Below are 24,467 nucleotides of genomic sequence, written 5' to 3'. Positions count from 1 at the left end.
CCCTGTTGATGCGGAGATTCAAAGCACCGCGTGAGTGGTTATACATTAAGATATGCGTTCCGAGAACACTCATGCTCTGAGCTGCTTGCTAACCCTGTCGCCCAATGAGCTTGGAAAGAAGATCCTGAACGTATAAATCAATTTGCTTTTGTCAGACTCAACGTGCCGTATGTCGAGCCCAAAAGGCATCACGATAGACAGGGACTGACATCTCATAGGCAGTATGACACTGACCAAAGATTTCATTGCAAGGCATGTGGGCATTGCTAGACGTTGCCAAGGTGTAGATGTGATCGACAAATCCCAAATTCCACAACGCCTGCGACATCCGGTCCAGATGGAAATACCGCGAGTGTGAACACACAATGACCTTCTACCCTCGAATATGACGATGACCCTGGGTCGAGCCCGGAGTTAGCCCCAATCATGCCCCAATCATTGACTCCATCGGTTGGGATGGTAGCCTGTTAGAGTTGGATCTAGGATGATCTCAGTGAAAAAGGTAGTTGCGAGCCGGAAACATGGATGCTGAATGAGATAGCCAGCAGTGGAACATCATTGATAATTAGAAACATTAAGCAACATCCGTTCTCCTCATCCTTCTTCTTCCGTTCCTCGGATCAGATCCAGTATACCGTGTAGGCTCATTACGTCAACCTTAGGGCTATGACAAGTATGATATGATGGCAATGCTATGCCATGAAACAAATCCGAACGGAATTAACCTCCGACCACCGCTTTCTCACAAGCCACGAGGGCGGTCTTTTCAGCCGTTGCCTGATAATTATATCACTCGAGAACGTGAGTCATCTCCATTCTGCTCTTCTACAGTCTCCCTTCAGTTATCTCCATTCTGCTCTGAAACCGCACACAATTACTCAACTCTACGACTTCATCCACACACTTCTTTCTTTCGCCCTTCACCAAAGAATACTTGAACCTTTTGATCGAAGATCCACACTCTACCTACTATCTCAATACCCATCCTCCTCAAGCTAGAGGCATGGCCTCTACGGAATACTCGACGGCCAAGGGCCGAGCCTTGCGACAATGGACCTGCTCACCCCAAGGACTCTTTGTCATCATTTTCTGTATACATTACATCGCGTGGATGGGGGTCAACATCTGGTTACTTGAGAACCCACCCCAATCAATGTGCCACCCCACCTGCGACGCCGATAACTCCCCCCGCCAGAAGTGGGTCGAGATTACCTTGCAGGTCATGTACGCTCATAATTACTTCCCGGGCTTCGCCCTCGCCATTTGTAACACTCGGAACATGTATCTGTGGTGTTGCTGGCGACTGGGCGGCTCGCTCCGCACGCGCCAGAAGGCGTTGGCCACTCTCGCCTGGCTCCATGATTGCTGGTTCAGGCTCGATAATCGAGTCTCCTCCGCTGCCATCAATCCGGTAGATGAGGATGAGCAACAGCAGCAAAAACAGCAGCAGCAGGTTGAGAAGGAAGGAGATGAAGAAGCAGGGGGGCCATGGAGACCACCGACTCCGATGTGGAAGATGGATGTGGTGGTCTGGAGCTATATGCTCAATACCGTTCTGAGTCTGTGCCTCGCGGTGTGCATGTGGGCGCTGCATCGATCGAACCGGCCCTACTGGCTCCCGAGCTGTTTGGCACTTCTCACGGGCGTTGTAGTAGCACCTGGGGGCGCGATTATCGGGTTGGAGAAGAGGCGAATGCGTGCATCAAGTTATCTCAAGACCAGCACCAGCACCAGCACCAGCACTGATGCTGAAAGTGTGGACAGTGAAAGGACATATGTCGACAGCACGGACAGTGAAAGGACAGATGTTGAAAGCACAGACAGTGATTGGACAGATGTTGAAAGCACGGACAGTGAATGGACAGATGTTGAAAGCATGGATGGTAGAAGCATTGATACTAAGACTAGAGATGAGGTGAGTTGGTCCTGGCACCCATTATGATTGCACCTGTTCACGTTGAGAAAGCTGTAAGCTAACCAGATTTGACGGAGACGACTGGCCCAGGTGAGATTTTGGAGGAACAGCATGTCGCGATTGATATTGTGGTCATTTTATGTTACCAGTCGCAGGCGCCATTAAGCATCCCCTTAGCTGGGCCTACGTGCTGCATGCGTTAGCTTTTAGTTAGTTCTCTAAGATAGGTAGCTTCCGAGCTGAATTGCTTATTCGTCAATGGATTGCTCAATTATATTATTGCTACTAAAGAACCATTTGTCATGGCGAGAGAAAATAGTAAATAAAGAAGAGTTTCAAAGTAGATGACCCTGATTTCTAGTAAGCTATGATTAGTACTAAACAAAGTTCTTTGGGCAGCTACAACTTCTCAACCACATTTGCAATCTCGGGATCCATCAGTGCGGTTGATGAGCCCTAGTGGCACAACTTCTAAGGCTTTTTAAACAAGCGGCCACTTCTGCAATCTCCAGACGCTATGGGCCACCGCGTTGAATACGGCAAGAAACCATAATTTACAAGTTGTGGGGCTCTCCTCCAGCATATTGATTTCGCGAAGGCGAACTCCATGATGATTTCCGTGGTGAGGGATCTGTCCGTCTCCTTGCTGTCTTCAGCCCTTGGCCGAACCCGAATTTAAGGGAATCCCTCAAAGGATGAGTACTCATACACACCTAAAGGCATTATGTATATTGACCTTGTGAATATTTTACAGCCCAACCAATCAACCATACCATTTACTGTAGTATATACGAAGCCTTACCCGGAAGATCTGAAATCATCAAATCTAGTTCCACTTTTACCAAGCACATTTGCGACTAGGCAGTACACGTGTAATGGGTACATGCATTAGCGCTTGACCTTCCCCGCAAAGACCAACATCCACAGGTCTCAGTGAAATGCCGTTTTCCGCTTACTACAACTTGTCAGGTTACTAGCTGTATATCCAACTGGAGTGTACCAGCTCTGATGCGGTCAGAGATTATGTGACTACGTATACTACAGTACTTCCTAACCCCACTGGAGCTTTTCTAGCCCCCTAGAACTCTCATAATCACGCGGGCTCTGAAATCAAACTTTGAGCCCCTTTGTCAATTAGGAATAACGATGATTTTAGGGGCCGAAAACTCCAGATTAGGGAATACCTCTAATTGTTCTTTTATATCAGGGTCGGTGGCGATCATACAGATACTAAAATAGTAGAATCGAAAGGAAAGAAGCCTAGAGTATTTTTAAGTCATTCCAAACCCTTTTAAGACTTCTTAGTGTGATTCTGACCCTCCATCTGGGCTGGAATTAGCAGGTATATGGGAGCTTGTGATTTGTCGGTTAAGTCTATAATGGTTCTTGCCAACATTGAATTTTCCTCGGGAAGACAAATCTGGTTCACACAACAACACCTCATGGGTCTAACTCTTGCGAAAGGTTTACTCGACCGGACTTCGTATTCGCATTCGAGTCCAAAAATAGGAATATCGGGCCGAGCCGGTTGCTGCTTGAAGCCTTCCGAGTGGCTGGCTGCTGTGGAGTCACACTTCCCAAGCCCAGGCTGTGCTTACAGAACTTAACACTGCACTTACAGGCAGCATAGAATCACCTTATATATCTGACTGAAAAGCGTGCTTGATTTGGCACATAATCAGTCATGCCTGCTACTATTATATCCCTCCTCGACCACATATTCACAACTCGTTTGCATCGGCCACAGAATGAGTTCCTTCTCAAGTCTGTCCCTCCCGCGGCCTACATCACCTCAGCACCTGGCTAAGCGAAGGTTGCTTCTGATCTACATCCATGGCTTCGAAGGCTCGGAAGCCAGTTTCTCCGATTTCCCAGCCCATGTACACACCTCCCTGACTGATCTCTTGAGCGAGTCGCACCTGATATACACTCGCATATATCCTCGATACAAATCTCGCGGCGAGATACGCACGGCGGTTGAGAACTTCAGTGAATGGTAGGTGAATACCTTGCACAGCAAGAGTACGCCCACAGAAAACTCCGGCTAATTAATTCCTACTTTCCAGGTTGTCACCACACGTAGCCGATGATCTCGACGTGATCCTACTGGGCCATAGTCTCGGGGGCATCCTCGCAGCCGATGTTGCTCTCCTACCGAGCACGTTTCCCTCACAATCTTTGCATCGCATTTTCGGGCTGGTCAACTTCGACGTTCCATTCCTAGGGCTGCATCCACATGTGATCCCGACGGGGCTTCGCGGGCTGTGGCAGCCTAAACAAGACGCAGCCGAAATAGTCCAGCAAGATGCTACCCTGAGCGATATCGATCTTTGTGTCGCAACGGCCGCCGCATCGGCGGGGCCACGATTTGACCCGCCATTCGCCAATGACGTGCATCTCGTGGAGCGAGATCGTATCGATGGCATGCTTCACTTCGTCCACAAGAACCATCACCATTTATCACGCTCAATCTACAAGCGCATGGTGTCCTCGTACCGTTTCGCTGGCTGCTTGAACAACTACAGGCAGTTGCGTCGACGGTATCGGCAACTGATGTCTTTAGAAACGGAGGAGAGTCCGCATCGAGTTCGTTGGATCAATTATTACACCCTCAGCACAGCCACCATCAGAACGAAGGTCCCGCGGGAGTTGAAACACGAGAATCATGCACAGACCGAGCCTGCTGATACGACATTGGAGACGGCCTTGTTGCAGACGTGGAGTGTACCCTCGGAAGAGCAATCGCTGGTAGTGCCCGCAGACAAGCTGGAACTCACCACATCCTCTTCCACCCTGGGAGAATCGAAGGATCCTGATGATGCCGAGGATGGAATGGCGCTGTCGACGAAGGAAAATAGTATGGCTGCCTCCAGCGACTCAGTCAACATCAGTCTCAAAAATACCCACGGTCAACGTAACAACGCTACCCTGACGAGGAAGGAGAGATGCACCGGCAAGCCACGCAAATTCGTACTTTTGCCGTCACACCATTGGAAGCACGGAGACGATTCACTTTGGATCCCGGTGCCGATGGAGCATATGGACGAAGTCACGGCACACCAGTCAATATTTTTGCCCAACGGCGGGCACTATGATCGGCTGGTTGGTGAGGTTGTATCGCAAGTTCAAAGTTGGATTCAGGATGATCTTAGTGAGAGGGCTGTTGCAGACCGGAAACCTGGATGCTGAATGAGACCAACAGCTGGGAATTATCATTCTCCTCGGAAATCATTAATGACCAAATGCGTTTAGCAACTAGCGCCTGCAACTTCCTTGATTACTGGGAAATACAATTAATTCGAATAACATTGAAGAGTGCGAACAGAACTCTGCTTAAAGGACAGGAAGAGAGGATTACAATCGAGGGTGAAAAAGGGGAGGAGAAGCTGGGTCTCACCGCTTCCATTAATCAACGTCTCCCAGAGTACAGTACTCGATTTCCACTTGCAAGAGCAGCGAACCGCTTTTTGACCTGATTTTACTTCCATTTCGAAATCCCTGTAGTTGCAACATTCCGAGATCCGATGCCAGACGTATTCACTTACTCCGACTTTGACCTTGAGGCCCTGTGTCGTCGAGCAAGCGCACTACGGCACGGTGTTCCATGTGTTTGCACTCCGGATCAACGCCCCGCCTCGGGAAGCTTCAACTGGGCTGTCTTCATTGTGTTTACAGACGGGATACGATGGGTCCTGAGATCTCCACACCCCAGACCATCTATGCCAATGGAGATGGGAATGAAGCTACTGGCCAGTGAAGCTGCCACACTCCGATACTTAAGGGTACATAGCGATATCCCAGTCCCAACAGTATACGACTACTGGTAAGAGACCCTCTCAGACCACACAATCTTACCTGTGCTAATCTGTAGTAGTGCTTCTTCCGCCAACGATATTGGTATCCCATTTATTCTCATGAGCAAAGCGCCGGGATGGCCACTCTCGAAAGTCTGGAAACCGGCGGGTTCTCCTCAGCGTGACCTAGACACATCCACCAAGGCAAGAATTCTCACACAGTTGGGCGGCATTACCTGGAAGCTCTCCCAGTTGCGCTTCGAGAGAATCGGCTCACTCTTCGAAGAAGAGGGGTCCTTCCAAATGAAGGAATGCCTCTCACGTGGTCGCATCTTACATGAACGATACGATCTGGAGACCTCGCGTGGGCCTTTCACTTCTGAGGCAGAGTTCTGGGACAGCCTCAGTTCCGCGTTCGTGGAGCACGCAGAGGCTCTGCCGTTGTCGCATCATTGCTTCATGGCACCTGTTCCCTCGCCCGAGGATTACCAGTCCGGCATGGAATACAAGAACGCTGTGTGCCTATGGAACGACTTCGTGACCGTTGGAGGCAAAATCGACTCATCGAAGAACAGATTGGATTACATCATCGTCGGCAATGCTCTTCGCGACATTTTACATGGTGGTCAACTTCCAGCCATCATTCCGGAGACGTTTCCCTTGTGCCACGCTGATCTGAGTGTCAATAACATATACGTCGATGACGACTATAATATCACGTGCATAATTGACTGGGCATTTGCCTCATCCATCCCCGAATCTATGTTCGTAGCCGCCCCAGGATTACCACAATACCGCGACGAAATTATTTCAGACTTACGTACCTCGTTCACTGATGGTTTTATTGCTGCCATGCCCGGCGCCGTCGAGAAGAGTTTGATCAACAGTTATCGCGAATCACTTGATCGGGCCCACGTCGCCTGGAGCTTGAGTCGCCTTCTCGGCCTTGATTCGATCGCTGACTACGACCTCTTTTCTACCGTATGGCATTTTGCACATGGTCCTGACGCCGATGTGGGACAATATCTTCTACAACAGCGGCGTTCGCCCCGATATGTCCAGTTTTATCACGAAATGCAAAAACAGGATCAGCAACCATCAAAGATCGAGAAGAAGGAAAAGGAATATTTTCACGACAACGATCTCAGATCCACAATCGCAAAGAAGCTGACGGTTATGTCGGAATGGAAAACTCGATATACCATTAGCAATCCGCCACCAAGGCTTCGTCAAGACATGTTTGTCGCCGGCCCCAAACTGTGGAAGTGGATCATGCGATTCATGCGAGACTGGGAAAACTTACGATGACCCGTTTATGCAAGCAAGGAACCCAATAAGGGCTCACGGGGGAAGCCTTTCATGCGAGCTAGGCCTCGCAGTTGCAAAAGCGGCATATAGCGGCAGAGAACAAGTGCTCAGCAGGCTTAGGTACCTGAGCAGCCGAGCAGCGTGCTTAAAAGCCTGTGAAATCCACCAATCAGCGCAGCTGATCACTGGTTCCCCTATGGCCAGTTCCTCGCAGGTACTGGGCTCAGCACATACTCGCTTCGGCGCCTTAAGATCATGGATAGATGCTCTCGGCACTATTGTCACGCTGGCCTCGCTTTCTCCCGACTACTTTTATGAATAAGCTACTCGGTTCAGTGCGTTACAATTATTACCTTTACCACTACCATGGGCTTTTAGCCTTAATTAGCAATGGAGTGGCAAGTACGGAGTAATCATCCCGATAATCCTCGCCGCCTTAGGACTCCTGGTCGAATTCACCTTTCGACTTATACCCAGCTTACTTGGTTAGAACGACACTCGAAACTGTCAGTACCCGGTAAATGTGGAAGAACTGCAGGCGGTCGTATCCGAATGTATATCGGTGATTATGCTTGGAAACACTGGAATCATATACCGAAGTAGACTTTCTATTGCGCATGCAATCATCTATCTCATTAATTAGACATTAACCTGGGACCAATTCCCCAGCGGTTCTATCGTTTGAAGGTTGGGGGGGGGGGAAACAAAAAACATAACAATGCGAGATGAATCATTAGATAAAAAGGCAATGCAAACAGATGAAGAGAACAACCCCGGGAGGACTTCTAAGAATATTCAATCTTCCGCATTCACCTGGCGCAGAAGGCCCATGATTGGTTTTTCTTTGAAAAATTCACACTTGGCAGAAAAGGTGCTACAGGTAGGAGGCTCAAGGTCCTCTGGGGATGACACCACGATCACCACTGATGATGACATGGTCTTTGAGGCAGGCACCGAGGATTGCCTTGAAGGAGAAGATATAGGTTCAGGGGTAGATGGAGGCTTGATCGTTTGAGCTGGTATAGGTGGTAGAGTGCTTGGTTGGGGAGAGCTAGACGACTCGCTTGCGGTAGAAGACATGATTTGAGGGGCAGGTCGAGGCTCACTCGTCTGCTCTGAGGAGGATGGTGGAGCGGCTGCTGGGGACGAGTCAGAGGGCTCTTTTGGTGGAGACGTAGGTCGAAAAGTCGACGAAGGTGCAATGGTGAGAGAAGAATTCGAAGCCTGCCTTGGAGCGGACGTAGGTCCAGAAGTAGATGCTTGCTCTGGCGGCGGCAATGACACGGTTGATGAGGAAGGGTTCGAGAGCTCTCTTACAGGATATGTCGAAGTAGATGGAGACATAGTCCTTTGCTCTGAAGGTAGCAATGGAGGGGTTACTGGGGACGAGTCCGAGGACTCGCCTGAAGGTGATATAGGCTCAAGGCCAGTCAAAGGGGAAGTCGTCCGCGCTGGACGCGAAGTTGAAACAGCTGCTGAGAGACAGTCAGATGCCTCCCCTATAAGGGACATAGGTTGAGTAGACAGAGGCTCAATTGTCTGCTCTGGAGAAGCGGATGAAGCGGTTGCTGGGAACAGGCCCGAGGACTCCCCCGGAGGAGAAGGTGATTGAGAGGTAGATGGAGGTGCAGGCTTCTGCTCTACAGGCTTTGATGGAAGATGTTGGTCCTGTCGAGTCGTGCTACCCCGAGATGATTCGGCTGATGCTCGTGATCCTTCGGAGGAAGCAGGAGGGGAGGCCGGCGGAATGGGAGGCTCAGAAACCGGCAGCTTGGGTGGTCTTGGTGGGCCAGGACTAGCTGGTAGCGCCGGATCCCGAGCCTCATCATCGACAGCCGGACGAGACGGCCGTGGTGGCAGAGGCGGAGGTGCATCCTCATCCTCGATAGCCGCCGAAGACGGCCGTGGTGGTAGCGATGGACGCTCTTCGCACGCTGGTGTGAGTGCAGGATCGGCCAAGTCCCAGAGATTCGCCTCATCCAATGATGGGATGGGAGACAGATAAAGAGGTTTTGGTACCCATTGGTGAGATGACCGTTCTGTCATTTCTGGACGATGAACCCGGTCACCCTGTTGCGCCGATAGGAAGGCTGCTGAGAGTCTCTCCGTAGTAGCAGTAGTACCAGCAAGAGCAGGTGAGCCATTCGCCTGGTTCTCCTGCTCCTTCTTCTTGTCGCCGCTAGACCGAAACCAAGGATTGAAACTGATACCCATAAATTGCTTCCGAGGCTCAGTAGTCTGTGGGTTTGCATGTGGCACTTTGTGTCCGGCGTCGTGGAACCAACCTATTCGGCCGTTCCCCAGAATTTTGTGCGCAGCCTTGGAGACCTCCTTGTCGCGGCGCATCCAGTCATCGATTCTGTCTCTCAGAAGCTTCCAGCTCTCGTACATCTCCGAACCCTTAGGTTGCCGCTCGGCTTGCTGGTCGACCCGGCCGCGCAGGGCGTTGATGCATTTCTGTAACTTTTTCTGCAGTCTTTTCATCGCCGCTACGGAGTCGCTGAGTTGCCGGGCATTCCCCGGATCCACTTGGTCTCTCAAAGGATAAAGCTTTGAGCTAATCACTTCCTGCACCAGGCCGTATCGTTCGATGATAATCTCGATATTGCGATCCATGGTCTGGTACTCATCATGGGAGTCGGCGGCCTGGCGGATTGAGCGGTTCACTTCCTCCAGCGTGCCTTGTACCCACCGTTCGAGCTCCCCTGGAGTCACCTCCAAAGGACAGCGCGAAGCAACGTCTGTGATCGTACACAAAAGCTCCTTAGTGCACACGGCGGCGGCCATTGACGCGTAGGCATGCCAGCCATCGCACTCGTGGCCGTCACAGTAGTCAGAGATCCCGCACACCGTGAGGCAGAAGACTGCCTCCATGATGGCGTGTGCTTCCGTCCCATAGCAGAGAATCCCGAGCAACCCGGCAAATTCATCGCGGCGACAGGCGTCTTTCATGGCACTGTCCGCCGAGCCAACCGCGCCCTGGTGCACTTTGACTGAGACCTCTCTATTGCGAGACTCGCGGAGGCAGATGGAGCCCAGGGCTTGGACCTTAGCGCTCAAGCAATCACAATGGCTTGGGCAGTGGGTGTAGCCCGCCGAGTAGAGTCTATCTTGCGTTGGTCGAGACAGAGAAGGCGATCCAATGTTCTCGATGGTTTCGTGTAGCGCTAGCCCCTGTCGCAACTTGGATTCCAACCGGGTCATAGCACTCTGAAGAATGGCAGGGGGCGTGGCGATCCGACTGATTATCTCATGACCATCATTAGTCACTTTTCGCTTTTGATATGGGATCACTTGGGTTCCAAAGACCACATCCCCAAGGCGAACATCCTGTTTATTGGAGGGAGCACCGCCGCCGGTCCCAACGAGAAGCATAAACCGGATGCCTGGGAACGTGCTTCGCATGTCAGATGTGATATTTGCCGCGCGGGACTGCCCGTAGATGCCTGGAGCGGGCTCAATTTATGACCACGAGATGATCGCCAATGCGTCCGATGTCATAGCTATTGTTGTCGTCCCGGCCACGGACAAGACGCGTTGAATCATGGATCTCGTCGAACATCTTGACCACTTCGTAGTATCCGCTTGGGTGTATGCATATCCAGCCAATGAGGTACTTGAGCTGGGATATTGTTGTCTCGTGTGCGCTTGGGATGAGTTGTGACATCTTGGATATAGATATAAAACCTCAGACGAGGTGCATGAGAAGGTGATGTCTCAAGAAATGTGAAGGAAAGGAGAGGGTGGGTGAGGTTGTTATATGTCCGAAATCCACTGGGTTCATCCCCAAAAAGATTTTGTTGACCAGTCAAGCACTACTGCGAGAGATTGACGAAGGCAATCAGTGCCCCTGCTGTGTGCTGTCCTTTTCCTTGAGGGGTGTGTTAACAAAAAGCAAACATGGGGCGAAGTGCTGCACACCATATGCATGGACGGAGTCTCGCTCTCCAATCGACCCTTGGGCCGAAGGCATCCAGCTAAAGAGTCACCATTCTTCCCAGGCAGACATTCAAACAACCTGATTCTGATGCTTATCTGCGTCATCTGAATTCTGAATCTCGCTGCCTATTCTGTTGCCTTTGCTTGGGGGCTTCAGTTGGGAACCATGCCGGTCGAGATTAGACCCTTCGATTGTCTTCAACACTATGTCTTCTCAAATCAAAAGTCCATCTAAGGCCCAGCTCGAGTTTCGTTGGAGAAACGACAACCCTCAATATAGGCATTCGTAATGCTGCTGGGTGACATAATTCTGAGAGTATTGTTGAGGAAGATTGTTCAGCAAATCGATGATGTCGACGATAGTCATGATGGAATCACAGTCGCCATGGCCAGCTCTCTCCGTCTGTATCTGGTGGGACTCGCACTTGTTGCCCTCAGCCACATTTTTGGTTGAGGTCTCAGGCCTGCGCAGGGCGTTGCGACTGTCGCATGCGCCTCGCTGAACAAGCGAAGATGTCAGTGGGTGAATTTGATAGAGCAATTTTACCAGTTACGAAGTCTTCCCCCTCCTTGCCGATCTTTTGGAAAAGATAGTCCCGTACCCGCAGCCCCTCTAGGCATCGAAGTACAAGGCGAGTAAACTATTTTGAGAATGATGACCACCACCATGGACCTACGCTTTTTCCTTGTTAGCCGCCGAAAGAAAATTACGATCGCATGACTGCTACATCAAGGACGACTGACTTGATGGGTGAGTGTACGCAGGTGAGAGAACGAGCCAGTACCTCCACAAAAGGATTGGTGAACGTCTGTCTAGATCAGTGACCACGGACACATAGCGGCGATGCTATTGGGACAGATTCTTTTCAAAGTTGAGGCTAAGCTCGCTAAGCAAAGTGACTGGATTCTTTCTGGGCATAAGAAAGGATGCAGGTGAATCTGCATGCAGATGACTTCGAGAGAAGACAATAAGGGTAGTGATTGGACTCAGGAGGCCAGATTGTTTGCTTTTCAAGGTTCGGTCAATGTCCTTCCCCTTAGAGAGATGAACATGACTTAAGTTGCACTCAAAAAGGCTAGTTGTGCGAGATGAAAGCAGAGAAGTCACCCACCAACGAATCAGAAAATTCAAGCAAGCCGGGGATAAAACCAGGTTCGAGGCCACAAACCGCGAACTAATGCTGCACGTAAGCAACAGGGGTCTATCAAAATTCGTTCCCGGCGCCGGGCGCCCGCGTAACCACGTCAATGCCCGATGAGGATGTCGGGCGAAATTTCCAAGAATAAATTAGTGTCAATTACTCCGTACCTTACCAGTTCTTTGACTGCAACGGAGGATTTCGGGGTGCCGTTAAGCTCACTGCAGTGGGGAGTGGGACACCAACTCACCGTCATCCTTCCCACTTCAGTCCCTTGAACACGACCCTTGAGGCGCACAACACCAACATTTTCGAGACCAGAAAATATAGTTGCTGTTTCATGCAGAGTACTTCCACTTCCTGATACATCGCCTTTCACTTGCTCGACACCAAGATGCAGCTCCCTCATCCTTTTCCATCTCTGAGCGTCTTAGCGAGATCTTCAGCCCCTTATTGGTCATGGGAGCTCACCGCCTCAGCCATTGTGTTCGATACCTACCTACCGGGCCGTTCATCCCAAATACCTAGTAGCCTCCAGGCTGCAATCCACCATCTTTACGCTCCGAGAAGAATTCCTCATCGAATGGCGGGGAGGGAGAGTGTTGGAGGAGCTGCCCATCCTGGGGTTTCTAAGTGGTGACGGTGAGGTTTTTACATTCAAACTGTCCAATCCCTCCGTACATTCGTACACTCGTATATTCGTATGTTCGCTCATTCGCATACCCGCATACTGGTCGCCGCCACCTCACAAATGATTCCCCCCCAAGTATAACGCAAAACACATCCAGTTCCTATTCTTGAGACACAATCTAGTCACATATTACGAGATCAAGGTTTGAGATCTGAACACAAGATAATCTAGCTATATCCTAAAAGGAGATCCGAAACGTAAGTAGGTATATCGTAAGCCGATCTTTTTCTATTAGTCCAAAAAGACTGAATTGCCTGGAGTACCAGGCACTTCTTAGATAATCCCCTTAATATAAGGCAATATAGGGAGCCTTGAATTGAATCAGGAATTACGCACATATCTAGGCGTAAAACAACTGAAAAAAAGACTCTCAGCCAAAACCGCTATGATTTGTTATGCTATTCTACCACAAAACTCGGGGGAAATGGAAGCTGTAAGTGTTCTTTCTTATTATTCTTGAGGTGGAGTTATTCCCAAGTTGAAAGGTACCGACCCCTGGGCTGACGATGGCAATGTGTATCCGTACGTTCGTACGCTCGTATATTCGTATCTTCGTAAATCTAGACTTTCTAGGGTTCGGATTCACGCCGGAACCTCAGTTCTGCGCCCCACTTCCTCTCAGGTACACAGGCGCCATGGTTCTCCGAGAATAAGATCAAGATCTATTTTTTAAGCTCGAAGTACTATAGTATGCTAAAATTGCCACGAGGAGGAAGAATCCTCCACATCTTCTGATTTAAATTGGCTTCTCAACCTCCAGTCCTGCAAATGGCCCCAGTTCCTTTTTGACTGCAGCACCAGAGAAATAGACGAAGGGTGACCCTATACTATCCATCCACCTTGCATATAAACGTACCGTCACTACGGACTGTCTTGCATTTTACACTTATGGCCAATCCAAATACAGACCACAATGCTGTATATTTTGCCCTGTATCGCTACACGCCCTCGATTGCGGCAGCCGTGGTCTTCACCGTGGTGTTCTGCGTGCTTGCCATTCTCTTCATCTATCGCATAGTCCGGCACCGGACATTCTTCTTCATCCCCTTCTTGATTGGACTTATCTGTACGACCACCTCTCTTAAACCCCAGAAGAAGAGCAATACACTAACCTAACCCATTGGGATATTGCAGTCGAGGCCGCCGGCTACATCGCCCGGATCTTCTCGCACTTCGACACCCAAGCCCTGGGGCCCTACATCACGCAAACGATGCTCATCCTCGTCGCACCGCCTCTCTTCGCCGCCTCCATCTACATGACCTTGGGCCGCCTCATCACCCAACTCCACGCCGAATCCGCCTCCCTGATCCGCGTCCGGTGGCTGACCAAGATCTTCGTCGTGGGTGATGTCATCTCCTTCATCTTGCAATGCGGAGGCGGCGGATACATGGCCGCCGGCACCGAGTCCGCGATGCTCGCCGGCGAACACATCGTCATCGCCGGCCTCGCGATCCAGCTCCTCTTCTTCGGATTCTTCGTGCTGGTAGCCTCGCTCTTCCACTGGCGGTGTGCCTCCCTCTCCGCAGCCACCACCCTCAAATCCCAGAGCGGCCGGCTCTCGTGGCGTGGGCTGATGTGGGCGCTGTACGCGGCGTGCACGCTGATCCTCATCCGGTCTATCTTCCGGGTGGTCGAGTTCGTGCAAGGCAACGACGGCTGGATCATGCACCGCGAGTATCTGCTGTATATCTTTGACGCATTGCTCATGGCCGGGACGGGCATGGTGTTAGGGTTTGTGTTTCCCGGGTCATTTTTGGAGGGGCGGAAACGCGACGCGGAGAGGGTCGATTCTGTTTGATCTTTTCATCTGTCGAATTTATACTTTTTTCTGCTTTCATCTTCAACTGCTCCCTTCTCTGGATTCTCCCCCACTTCGTTCTTTTTTCTTTTTTTCCTTCTCCTTTTCGTTTTTTCTGTACTCTTGGGGGTGTTCAATTTCCTGATAGTGTGCTGAAATTGATCAAAAGTATCACCCTGGAGATTGATTTATTTGAAGTGTTTGCTTTTGTTTCTTCTGAATACAAGAAGAAAAGTGTATCGGGCGCAGTAAACCTGCCATAATACTAGAAAATGCTCGTCTTGGTTCATTCTGTCGAGGCATTCTTTCTACCGAGGTCGATTAACGTGAATAGTGGCCGAGAACGAGCTGGGCAAAAATAGGGAAAAGAAAAAAAAGGATCTCGTTGCATTTGGGGGAAAGGTGCTCATGGCCCAATCAATTATGACGAGGGTAATGTATTGCAAGAATTCGTCTATTCGTATATTCGTACAAAAGAAGTTTACAGTTGGAACCAGGAAGTCACCCAGTCACGAAACTCTGGTTCCGCATGTGTGGAGAACCAGGGGCCATGGAGGCAGAAAAGGGTTTTCAGGTGCCACCCGAGCGAATCTTGGCCCCACAGAAACCTGCAGATTTTGAATATGCCGGACAAAATACGGAGGGTATTTGGTACTGTATAGGAATCAGGGACGGGCTTACAAAAAGTACGAAATTTGCCTTCTAAGCAGGGAAAGCGTGGGAAGCGGAAAATGGAGAGAGAAGAGGAGAAATCCCCACCGGAGAGAAGATAAGGTTAAAAGGGTGGGTGAGGCAGAATTCGCTTCATCGGGACTCCGAGATGACGGCCATTGGCCACGTCAATAAACCATTTAGTGCCTCGTTCTCTAGTCGGCTCACCAGCCGGATGATCTTCTGGATCTCTGAGCGAAAGCCGCTGTTCAGATACCACACATCTTGAAATAGGATTGAGACAAGGTAGAAATGAGCCAGGATCGTGTACGAGAATCCCTCTGCGGTTCCCAGGTGATCACGAGTGGAAGTCTTGAGGCTGTCGAAGAAGCGGGCCGAAAGCATAGTGGGCCAGGAATTCACGGCGCTGTCTTCGATGTCGTTCTGAATGTCTAGGGAGGCGGGGAAGTCACGCTTGCTGTGCGAAAATTGCAGGGTGTAGAGGATGCGCATGTAGATCTCTTCTAGTCTGTCGATGGCGTGGAGGTGGTCGTATTGTGGGTGTTCGTCTTGTTCGTGGTCGTGCTGTGGGCTGTTATCGGCCGCTTCGTCGGGTGATGATTGTTCATGATCATCGGACTGTTGAGGTTTGCCGAAGATATCCCCATCAATGGACGTTGTGGCCTCTTGGCTTGGGGACAGTGTCCCTGCAAAGGTGCGAATCATTTGGAGAGCTTGGCAGGCACCCTGGGCAAACACGTGGAAGACTTTCGGGGCATACCTCAAGCGGGGAAACTGCGATGAGGAAATGGCCGGTACAGCCGCCTTCCAATCGTCGTTTGCGTGCGTGTAGAACAACATGGTCCGTAGTCGTCCGCGCTTGAGAGTGAACCAGTGCCCCTCAACTATGCTTGTCAGGCCGCGTACAAGATGCAGCCAGTCGATGTATGGGTTCTGGTCATCTTCGGCTTGGCCGAAACCCAGCCCGGCGGTGCAATCTTGATTTCTGGTAGATATTGAAGCAAAGGCGATAGCAACAATGAGAAGCGCCCCGCAGAAGACATACTCGGCGGTGGCGGGAGAGATATCGATCAGGGCCTGGCGGAATCCCTCGAGGCCCTTTTGATGATGCTGAATGATGCGGTGATACTCAAGCTGAAGCTCTTGTTGGCTGCAGGCAGCCAAAGAAGCCTGGCTGTCCTCTATGCCTAAGACGGTTGATTCCGCCACGTGGGCTTGATATAGAACATGCTCGCCTGAGAGAGCGAGGAGCAGATGCATCAGATACTCCTTTTTGGTCGCCATGTCTGGGATCACCTGCTCCCAAACATATTTGCGTGTCGTATTGAGGGTCATTCCTCTTGATGTGTGCATCATGAACCTTGACAGGAGTCGTAAGTCGGCTAGATTGATACCTTGGTCGAGTAGAGGGCATTCTGCGGACAGTCCTTGGCGACGAAATTCCAATGGTTGCAAGGGGTCTGCTACGGAGCCTGATCGTTGAGAAGACCTGGATGGCGCAGAACTATGCTTAATGTGTTAGTTTGTTTATCGAAAATTATGATACCTGCCCCATAATGTGCATACGTGGATGGTGCTGATAGAGGATATGAACAGGATTCGCCGCGAAATGCGCATGCACCACAGATAGGCTGTACCTCGTCACACTGGATTGACCTGTTAGTGCATCTTATTCTATTCTGTCAGAGAAAGGTATTGCGACTTTTACTCTCCGTTGCTTACAGGTGAAGCACCCCTTGCGGGATTTATGGTGTCGGACGCGACGCCTCCTTTCCTTTGATAAACGCGAGCCACTGTCTTGGTCCCGTAAAGGTCCAGCCTCTAGTGGTGATGGTGTGTCCGACATACTATGCGTGGAGCATGCAAAGTCCGATGACTTGATGGAAGACGATGCTAATGAGCTAGGAGCTGATGGTGAGTTTGTCTGGAGGTTGGATCTTGTTTCTGCCATTTGGCTATTACGGAGGGCCAAGAGGTCCAGAGCCGCACATACACTACCTGTCATCGCTGGGGTCAGCGACGGTGTTGGCGAGGAGAGGAAGAAGAACATCCTCCCCTTCAGCTCACATATACTGAAGAATTCCTGATAAGGAATGGTGTTACTTTTTTAACAGAGCAAAAAAGGCGAGAAAAGTACTTCCATCGGTGGCAGGAGCGTGGCACAGTGACGGGCGGAAGTCTTTATGTATGGAATCAATCTTGGAGAAGGGATACTCTCATGGCGAAAGATGGGGAATCAACGGAGTGACATACCTATCCTGTAACTATTGTTCGGATTTCTCTTTGGACATTCGCATTCGGTTCGGCGGCTGGGCTGGACGACGAGAGACTCGCGGGCGGCGACATATGGCGATACGAATATACGAGGTGGAAACGATTGCAGCCCTAGAAATCTTTACGCCCAGCATGACAACTCATTCTTAGAACATTCAAGCTTACATATATACCGAGGTCATGAGACTCTTTCCACTCTTCCGATTCTCTTTAACTCTTCTTGCCGATCTACTTCTCTAACGAATTACTGAAAATGAGCAGCGACAGCAGCAGCAGCAATAACAACACCGATGCTGCCGCTGTGTTCGCATTCTACCGGTACGACCCCAGCATGGCTGGTGCGGTCATATTTACCATACTCTTCGCAATCACGACGATATGGCATATTGTCCAGCTATGCCGGACGCAAACATGGTTCTTCATTCCATTCGTGGTAGGGGGCATTTGTCAGTCAATAACCTCCGCGCAATCAAGACTAGACCCACAACAACATGCTTACTTCCACCAGTCGAAATAGTAGGCTACATTGGCCGTGGTCTCTCGAGTCATGAATCGCCCAACTGGACCCTAGGCCCCTACCTCCTGCAGACTTTATTCCTCCTCCTGGCTCCCGCCCTCCTCGCCGCCTCAATCTACATGCTCCTCGGGCGGATCATCCTGATCCTGGGCGCAGAGTCCCACGCCATCCTCCGGAAGAAGTGGCTAACCAAGGTCTTCGTCACCGGAGACGTCCTCTCATTCTTCCTCCAAGGCGCGGGTGAGTTCAGTCATCCCATCTTCGCCTTCATTCCCCTGAGACAATCCTGACACCCCGCAAAGGAGGCGGCATCCAAGCCAGCGGCAGCCTCTCCGGCATGCAAACCGGCGAACACATCATCGTCGCCGGGCTCTTCGTGCAGATTTTCTTCTTCGGCTTCTTCATGGTCACGGCCGGCGCATTCGACCGTAAGCTGAAGAAATACCCCATCCCGCGGTGTCGCGATCCGTCCATCCCCTGGCGCAAGCACCTCAACATCCTCTACCTCACCAGCTTTCTGATCATGGTGCGGTCTGTCTTCCGGTTGATCGAGTACTTGCAAGGTAATGATGGGTATTTGTTGCATCATGAGATCTTTCTGTATCTGTTCGATGCGGTGCTGATTTTCTCGGCGATGGCGGTGTTTAATTTCTTTCATCCGAGTGAGATTACCCATCTTCTGGGCGGTGGGGATGATTATGAGTTGCAACGTGGGGGTAATAAGTATGGTGTGTAGGGGGTTCGAATTGGGTACTGTAGTGTATGTTGCTTGCATTTTGTGTTCTAGTTGGGATGAAGGAGGAGCTGATTGAGATGGAGGGTGAAAGAAGGATTTGGAGGCTAAACACTGTTGTGGCATACTATATATACTCCATGTTCGGTTTGTGTATATTCATCTTGTTCTGAAAGGCGATTGCTTAGCCACAAAGATTATGAGATCATCAACATGATGATGCACCTTGATTTGCATGCGATCGCCTGGATGGTTGATGGTGCCTCGTATCACTTCGGTTATTAGAATCTTATCAACTCAGGCGTGGTCTGTGGGTGGAAACTGTGCACATCTGATCAGGATGTGTTAGTAAAGGTCCCTTGCAAAAGAAACAGCTACTTAGAAAGGTCTGTACTTGCTAGTCCGAACTAGGTTCAGAAGATATGAGCACACTGTATGAACTACAATCAGCTTCAAGTATGATCTGCTTATTTGCTATCAACACATGATGTAACTCCTGCTGGAGACCATAAATTCCATTATGTGTTAGTCAAACATGATCGATATCGCTCAAAGAAAATCCGTCTTGCAACTCCATAGAACGCCCGCTGAAATTTGCGCAAGCAAGAAGACAGACACCCTTTCACAGAAGAAGCAACACCGGAAACGCCGGATCTTCATCGGCACAGTATCAGTCGTCGTCCCACATCATCCACAGGCAGATAAGCGCCATGCAGACCATGATGCAACCCAACACCCACAGGGACGCCGTGACCACCTCCGCGGAGCCGGAAGTTGCCACCCCTTTATGGGTAGGGGGATGAGTGCCTGTCAGCGTAGTAAGGTCGGAGCTCTCATCAGTGACGGTGGTCTTCGACGCCTTGGCGGTGAAAGTGACAACCACCGTGACGCGGCTAGAAGTGCCGGTTTCCTGGGGAGAGAAGGTTGCAGGGACCACGGAGCCTTTGTACATGTAGATTGTCGAGGTGGAGGTGGGCAGGTGACGGGTGGAGGTTGGGGAGGAGGATGCTTCGGGAGTTGAGAGTGCAGCCAGCTCATGGAGACTCATGGGGGTGGGGGTAGGCCACTCGGTCGAAGAGGATTCGGTGCGTGGGTTTGAGCAGGGGTAGTCTCGTTTAAACAGAGTGAAACTGGGAGTAGAGGTGGCAGTAGGGACTTCCAGGGTTGTACTCAGTGCAATGACTGTGATGGTAGTATAGGCGGTCGAAGTGCGTGTGAGTCGTGCCACAGAAGTCGAGGACCAGTTTGTCTGGGGAGAGGTGGACGGTCCGTAGACAACAGCAGTGCTACTAACACTGAGAGCTTCTCCTTGTCCAATCTGTTGAGTGTCCTCACAGAGAAGAGTTTCGGGAATGGCAACCGGAAGAACGGGGCTAGAGAGAAGGTAACCGGTACCGTTGAAGGCGCAGAGAGCGTCACCGGCCGAGGGAGAAGTTTCATGGCCTTCTAGAGCGTCAGTTCAATAGTCTAGTTAAGGGAAAAGTACTATAAGCTGATAGAAGGTAAGGATAGACTTACAGGTCGCAGCTTGCTTGTACTCATCTGGGAGCACCTTAGAAAGCCTGGTTGCGTTTGCAGTGAGCCTTTAGTGCCTTCTAAATTCGGGAGCAAGGAATGACTTACAGGATGTTACAGATATGAATTTCAACCGACACATTTGAAGCACAACTAATCAGAGTAGGCCCCTTGAGCGAGCCGTGAACGCAGTAACTTCCACCATTCTGGGGGCAAAGAACGATGTTGGTATCAGGATCGCTACAAAAGGCGCGACCGCGTCAGCTCACTTCAAGCTTTCACTGAGGCCGACTTACTAGAGTATCTGTGCTGTGGCGCTCAGTAGGAAGGAAAGGAAGATTGTGACCATTAGGGCCCACAAGGAACCCATGGTAAGTAACTGGATTTGATGTTCTTTGTAGGCTAGTTTGTAAATTCAGAATGCTAAAGCTGGAGGGATACGGAATGGTGATCGTAGATGAAGAGAAGAGAAAGAAGGATAAAGAATATTCAACACACAGCGAAGTGGATATACACTCTAGCGCGTTTTCACGTTGATATCTGAGGAACGCGTCATTTCATAGTCGCGTCTGGGGCACCATAGAGCTTGTTCTGCACATATCTTACTTGATAGAAAGAAAAGTATCTTGCTTTTCCTGCATTAAGGAACTTTCTAACTGGTGTGATGCCAGGATGAATTCTTCTAGTATTGGTTTATATAGTAGGATTTGTAGATCACATCCGTGCCAAGGATGAGGCTATACTCATCTAGACCCTTCGAGCTGTAGCGTATGGTCTAAGGTTCATATTTCAGGTCCCATGAGATATACTGCAGACCGGTAGAGAGTATAGAAGCCTATCGTACTGCTTTCCTGAGTTGAAATAGCAACCTGGAATGCAACAGGCATATCAAGTCCAGAAGTGCTCTCTATGCCATTATTCAGTCATGTGACGGCCGGACGAGGCTGTGGCTGCCTTATTCTTATTGGAAGCTTTACAATGCCTACGCACCGCCGAGGCACCTGACAAGACATGATGTCTTATCGCCTCGATTTGTTCTCTGCTCGACTTATTTCTCCGTCCTTTTTACCCCTTCAGCCTTCTCCTGTGAGTTAACCGCATTCAACCTGATACGCAACTGAAAATAATCAATTTTCATTTCATGAAACCTGCCTTTTTCGACCCTTTTATCGTCCTGGAGATGTTCACAAATTTGCCCTCTTTCTGTGCATATGTCCTTATCCAGTCTTGACTTCAAGGCTCGACGGCGGAACCTGGTTGAACGGGTCAACGAAGAGCTGCGCCAGCACTTCATCCAAGGAGATGAACACTCCAAGCGCTTTATCTGTCGCCAGGCCCTGCTAGGAATATGGCAAGACGAATCGCGGCTGCATACCTTGCTTGGTCCCAATTCGATTTCACCGCAAGACATACGCCGAGTACAGCGTGAATGCGTCGCCATTTTATCTATCCTGACTTATATCAGAGCAATCAAAACCATTGGAAGGTTTCACGCCATCCTTTATACTGACGAGATTAATGATACAAACCTCCCTTTGCAGGATGGGGAGATACGACAGCTCTTATCACTCGAACCGGAGCTCTTCTTTCTATTTAATGACTACCAATGGGCCTTCTGCCCGGCCGAAATACATTGCGATCGAGACCCACCATTGCAATTGATCGATGCACGTCGTCGTCTACCCTTCCTATCCACACCGAAATTGATTGGGTCTGGCGGTTTTGGGGTAGTAGAGCTTGTGAAAGTCGCCCCACGTTACCTGAAACTAAGTCGAGGAGCCGATTTTGAGTACCCTTATAAAGTTGCTTGCAAACGATTCGAAGGTGTCAGGAAGCTACAGGACTTCGAAACTGAGTTGGCAAACCTGCAAAATCTCAAGAGCAGTCTTACAAACCAGGCTCATATCTTGCAACATCTCACCACCATTTCACATGGGCCGCAGTACTATATCCTCTTTCCATACGCAGAGCTAGGTGATTTAGACCAGTTTCTCTTAGATGGTGCGGGACTTTACGATTTCCGCCAACGGTTTCCGCTCATTGCGCCTCATTCGACACCGGATAATTACAAGCCTCTTTTGTATCAATGCTGGGCTTTGGCTTCGGCTCTGGACTGGCTGCACAATGGAATCAAGATCAAAACTAGGGATATAAAGTGCGCCCACATGGATCTCAAGCCTGACAACATTCTGATCATGAAGGATTCTAGCTCGACCGTGGGAAAGTGGGTGATTTCAGATTTTGGGATTTCCGTCGCTGAGCATGATCGTCATAGTCGAGCGCATGCACTGAGTATCAGAGATCTTTATCGCGAGGTGACCATTGACAGATTAGCAGTCCCGCAATTGGGAACATACCAACCCCCTGAAGGGATTCATATGAAGGGTGACTCGATTGAAACCGAAGGCGCAGGGCGCCGCAGCGATGTATGGTCTTTTGGATGCGTGTTCTCTGAGGTCCTTGCATGGGCGATTGGAAGACGAAGAGAGGTGGAGGAATTTGCTTACTCGCGAGCGCGACGGGGCCAGAAGGATGCTTTTTGGGAAGAAATCACTCCCAATACGCGATCCCCCGGCAAGAAAGAGTTTAGATTATGCGACGCAGTGGCCAGGTGGCTGAATGACCTCCAGAATCAGAGATATTCGACAGACCCTGTTGTGAGGCTTTGGGCCCAGAAGCTCGCAAGAGAGATATTGATTGTCAGCAAAGCAGACAGGCCTAGTGCGGCAAAACTCGAGAAAATTGTGGGAGGTCTATACAACGCTTGTGAAATGTTGACCACCTGCGATATGCAGGAGTCAGGTCTGCCATTACTACAACGGTATGAGCCTCCAGAACTGGTAGTCACTCCTGCATGCGGTACCGGCATATCCCCGGACATCTCAAGCCCAAGCTTGTCCACAACAGGGACGCGGAGCGGGTCCAGCACTTTTAGCCAGCCGCCTACTCCAAGCACACCTGTCGATCCTACCTACGGCCACACCGTCCTACCGCACAGTAGTAGTGGCATACTTGCTGCTGCTATATCTCGATCTAAGGTACAGGACACGGTGCCAGTCGCAATGATCTACACAAATCGGATTGAAATCATCCAGATCAGCATCTCGCATAGTGGCTCACATGCATGCAGGACAAAATTGCTCCGTGATGAATGGAGAAGTGGAAGTGTGGGAGTTGCAATTGAAGGTCGATATTTTGCAGCTTGGGGAGACTGCAAGAAAAGCATGAAAAGACGTGTACGTATATCCTACATGTTTGACATGTTACTGACAGATCTTAGGTGTACATCGGGGATACTACATCTGACCCAATGTCGATGCTTCCATCAGATATAGGATTCATTAGCTCGGTGGCAATATCGGCTCAGGGAATACTTGCTCTGGTTTGTGACAAGGAGATCTTGCTGCGGTCGCAAACATCCCAATTTGAGACTCAATGCTTATTCAGCGAACGAGAGCTGGATCAAACGTTTACGCAAGCAATATTCAACGATCAGGGTAGTATGTTGTTCGCATGGGCTATTGGGAGCAGACAAGAGTCTTTGTATGTCTGGAGAATCGAGGAAAACAATCCCTCTAGCCTTTGTCATGTGGTTCACTATAGCCTGGTATGCCTAGTTCAACTTTCCTAGTGATTGTCTTCGGGTGTTCTAATGAGTTTACAGCAGGCACGTGGCCATCAGCCCACCACCATCATTCCATACAACTTCCACTCCGGATGTATCCTTGCAAGACATGACCGGAAGGACTACCTTGCGGTCTCTTTAAGCAAGGGTAGTACGGGTCTTCCGGGCATCGAACGACACAATGAGCACTTGAAAATAACTATAGGATGTTTACTGCGCGACGAATGGCTGCTTGGGCTGACGGTCCCTGGAATCGTGCGGTCCGATGTGCGTCTGATGAAATACGCAGTCACCTGGGCAGATGATCAAAATCAGTTGAGCCAGCCAGCCAGGTCGTTGTGCAAAATGCCCAAGGTCTGCAAGGATGCACTGTCGATGCAGGCATACAAGGACGGAACCATGATTGCGGTTGTGGTATGCACCAAGAATAATATATCCGTGGTCAAGCTCAGCGATACCCCATAAAATTGGGAGAAGACCAGGCATCAACATCTAGCATTGCCCCTCTAACAACCACAGACAGTACACAATAAGCAATGGAAGCTT

General features: G+C 50.1%; 9 protein-coding genes across 9 annotated transcripts; 6 read left to right on the top strand and 3 right to left on the bottom strand.

Annotated features, from left to right (window-relative positions):
- Nucleotides 1–906: 906 nt before the first annotated feature.
- Nucleotides 907–1,977, top strand: BO86DRAFT_448250 (uncharacterized protein; the record flags this gene model as incomplete). Its single annotated transcript, XM_025676633.1, has 2 exons — nt 907–1,706; nt 1,916–1,977. The coding sequence occupies exons 1-2, from the start codon at nt 1,004–1,006 to the stop codon at nt 1,975–1,977; spliced, it is 765 nt and encodes a 254-aa protein (XP_025527695.1). The 5' UTR covers nt 907–1,003.
- A 1,611-nt stretch (nt 1,978–3,588) lies between these two features.
- Nucleotides 3,589–5,104, top strand: BO86DRAFT_362386 (uncharacterized protein; the record flags this gene model as incomplete). Its single annotated transcript, XM_025669915.1, has 3 exons — nt 3,589–3,911; nt 3,982–4,563; nt 4,639–5,104. Exons 1-3 carry the CDS (start codon nt 3,664–3,666, stop codon nt 5,102–5,104), a joined length of 1,296 nt encoding a protein of 431 aa, XP_025527694.1. The 5' UTR covers nt 3,589–3,663.
- A 536-nt stretch (nt 5,105–5,640) lies between these two features.
- BO86DRAFT_409892 (uncharacterized protein) lies at nt 5,641–7,118 on the top strand (the record flags this gene model as incomplete). Its single annotated transcript, XM_025674448.1, has 2 exons — nt 5,641–5,738; nt 5,790–7,118. 2 exons carry the CDS (start codon nt 5,641–5,643, stop codon nt 7,015–7,017), a joined length of 1,326 nt encoding a protein of 441 aa, XP_025527693.1. The 3' UTR covers nt 7,018–7,118.
- Nucleotides 7,119–9,213: 2,095 nt separating this feature from the next.
- Nucleotides 9,214–10,669, bottom strand: BO86DRAFT_430367 (uncharacterized protein; the record flags this gene model as incomplete). Its single annotated transcript, XM_025675692.1, has 1 exon — nt 9,214–10,669. A coding segment is annotated over exon 1 (1,209 nt), but the record flags the coding sequence as incomplete, so codon positions are not given.
- A 2,742-nt stretch (nt 10,670–13,411) lies between these two features.
- On the top strand, nt 13,412–14,585 carry BO86DRAFT_430364 (RTA1 domain-containing protein; the record flags this gene model as incomplete). Its single annotated transcript, XM_025675691.1, has 2 exons — nt 13,412–13,852; nt 13,921–14,585. The coding sequence occupies exons 1-2, from the start codon at nt 13,675–13,677 to the stop codon at nt 14,583–14,585; spliced, it is 843 nt and encodes a 280-aa protein (XP_025527691.1). The 5' UTR covers nt 13,412–13,674.
- Nucleotides 14,586–15,043: 458 nt separating this feature from the next.
- On the bottom strand, nt 15,044–17,144 carry BO86DRAFT_389290 (Zn(II)2Cys6 transcription factor domain-containing protein). Its single transcript, XM_025672092.1, has 3 exons — nt 16,960–17,144; nt 16,824–16,903; nt 15,044–16,761 (listed from the first exon to the last, which is right to left on the bottom strand). The coding sequence occupies exons 1-3, from the start codon at nt 17,101–17,103 to the stop codon at nt 15,390–15,392; spliced, it is 1,596 nt and encodes a 531-aa protein (XP_025527690.1). The 5' UTR covers nt 17,104–17,144; the 3' UTR covers nt 15,044–15,389.
- Nucleotides 17,145–17,778: 634 nt separating this feature from the next.
- BO86DRAFT_430360 (RTA1 domain-containing protein) lies at nt 17,779–18,784 on the top strand (the record flags this gene model as incomplete). The annotated part of the gene is made up of 3 exons (XM_025675690.1): nt 17,779–17,977; nt 18,040–18,288; nt 18,351–18,784. Exons 1-3 carry the CDS (start codon nt 17,785–17,787, stop codon nt 18,782–18,784), a joined length of 876 nt encoding a protein of 291 aa, XP_025527689.1. The 5' UTR covers nt 17,779–17,784.
- Nucleotides 18,785–19,451: 667 nt separating this feature from the next.
- On the bottom strand, nt 19,452–20,666 carry BO86DRAFT_399629 (uncharacterized protein; the record flags this gene model as incomplete). Its single annotated transcript, XM_025673649.1, has 4 exons — nt 19,452–20,224; nt 20,300–20,343; nt 20,405–20,536; nt 20,593–20,666. 4 exons carry the CDS (start codon nt 20,664–20,666, stop codon nt 19,452–19,454), a joined length of 1,023 nt encoding a protein of 340 aa, XP_025527688.1.
- An 841-nt stretch (nt 20,667–21,507) lies between these two features.
- Nucleotides 21,508–24,386, top strand: BO86DRAFT_313156 (kinase-like protein; the record flags this gene model as incomplete). Its single annotated transcript, XM_025667993.1, has 3 exons — nt 21,508–23,532; nt 23,577–23,903; nt 23,964–24,386. The coding sequence occupies 3 exons, from the start codon at nt 21,508–21,510 to the stop codon at nt 24,384–24,386; spliced, it is 2,775 nt and encodes a 924-aa protein (XP_025527687.1).
- Nucleotides 24,387–24,467: the final 81 nt, after the last annotated feature.

The sequence above is a fragment of the Aspergillus japonicus genome (assembly GCF_003184785.1).
Source record: "Aspergillus japonicus CBS 114.51 unplaced genomic scaffold BO86scaffold_24, whole genome shotgun sequence".
NCBI lineage: Eukaryota > Fungi > Ascomycota > Eurotiomycetes > Eurotiales > Aspergillaceae > Aspergillus > Aspergillus japonicus.
The sequence above is the reverse complement of the archived record's forward strand: the minus strand, read 5'-3'. Positions and strand labels throughout refer to the sequence as shown.

Coding starts and splice junctions, on each gene's coding strand:
- BO86DRAFT_389290 (XM_025672092.1), bottom strand. CDS start 17,103: ATGTCGGACACACCATCACCACTAGAGGCTGGACCTTTACGGGACCAA. Junction 16,904..16,959: donor GTAAGCAACGGAGAGTAAAA/GTCGCAATACCT, acceptor AGGTCAATCCAG/TGTGACGAGGTACAGCCTAT. Junction 16,762..16,823: donor CCTCTATCAGCACCATCCAC/GTATGCACATTA, acceptor CATTAAGCATAG/TTCTGCGCCATCCAGGTCTT.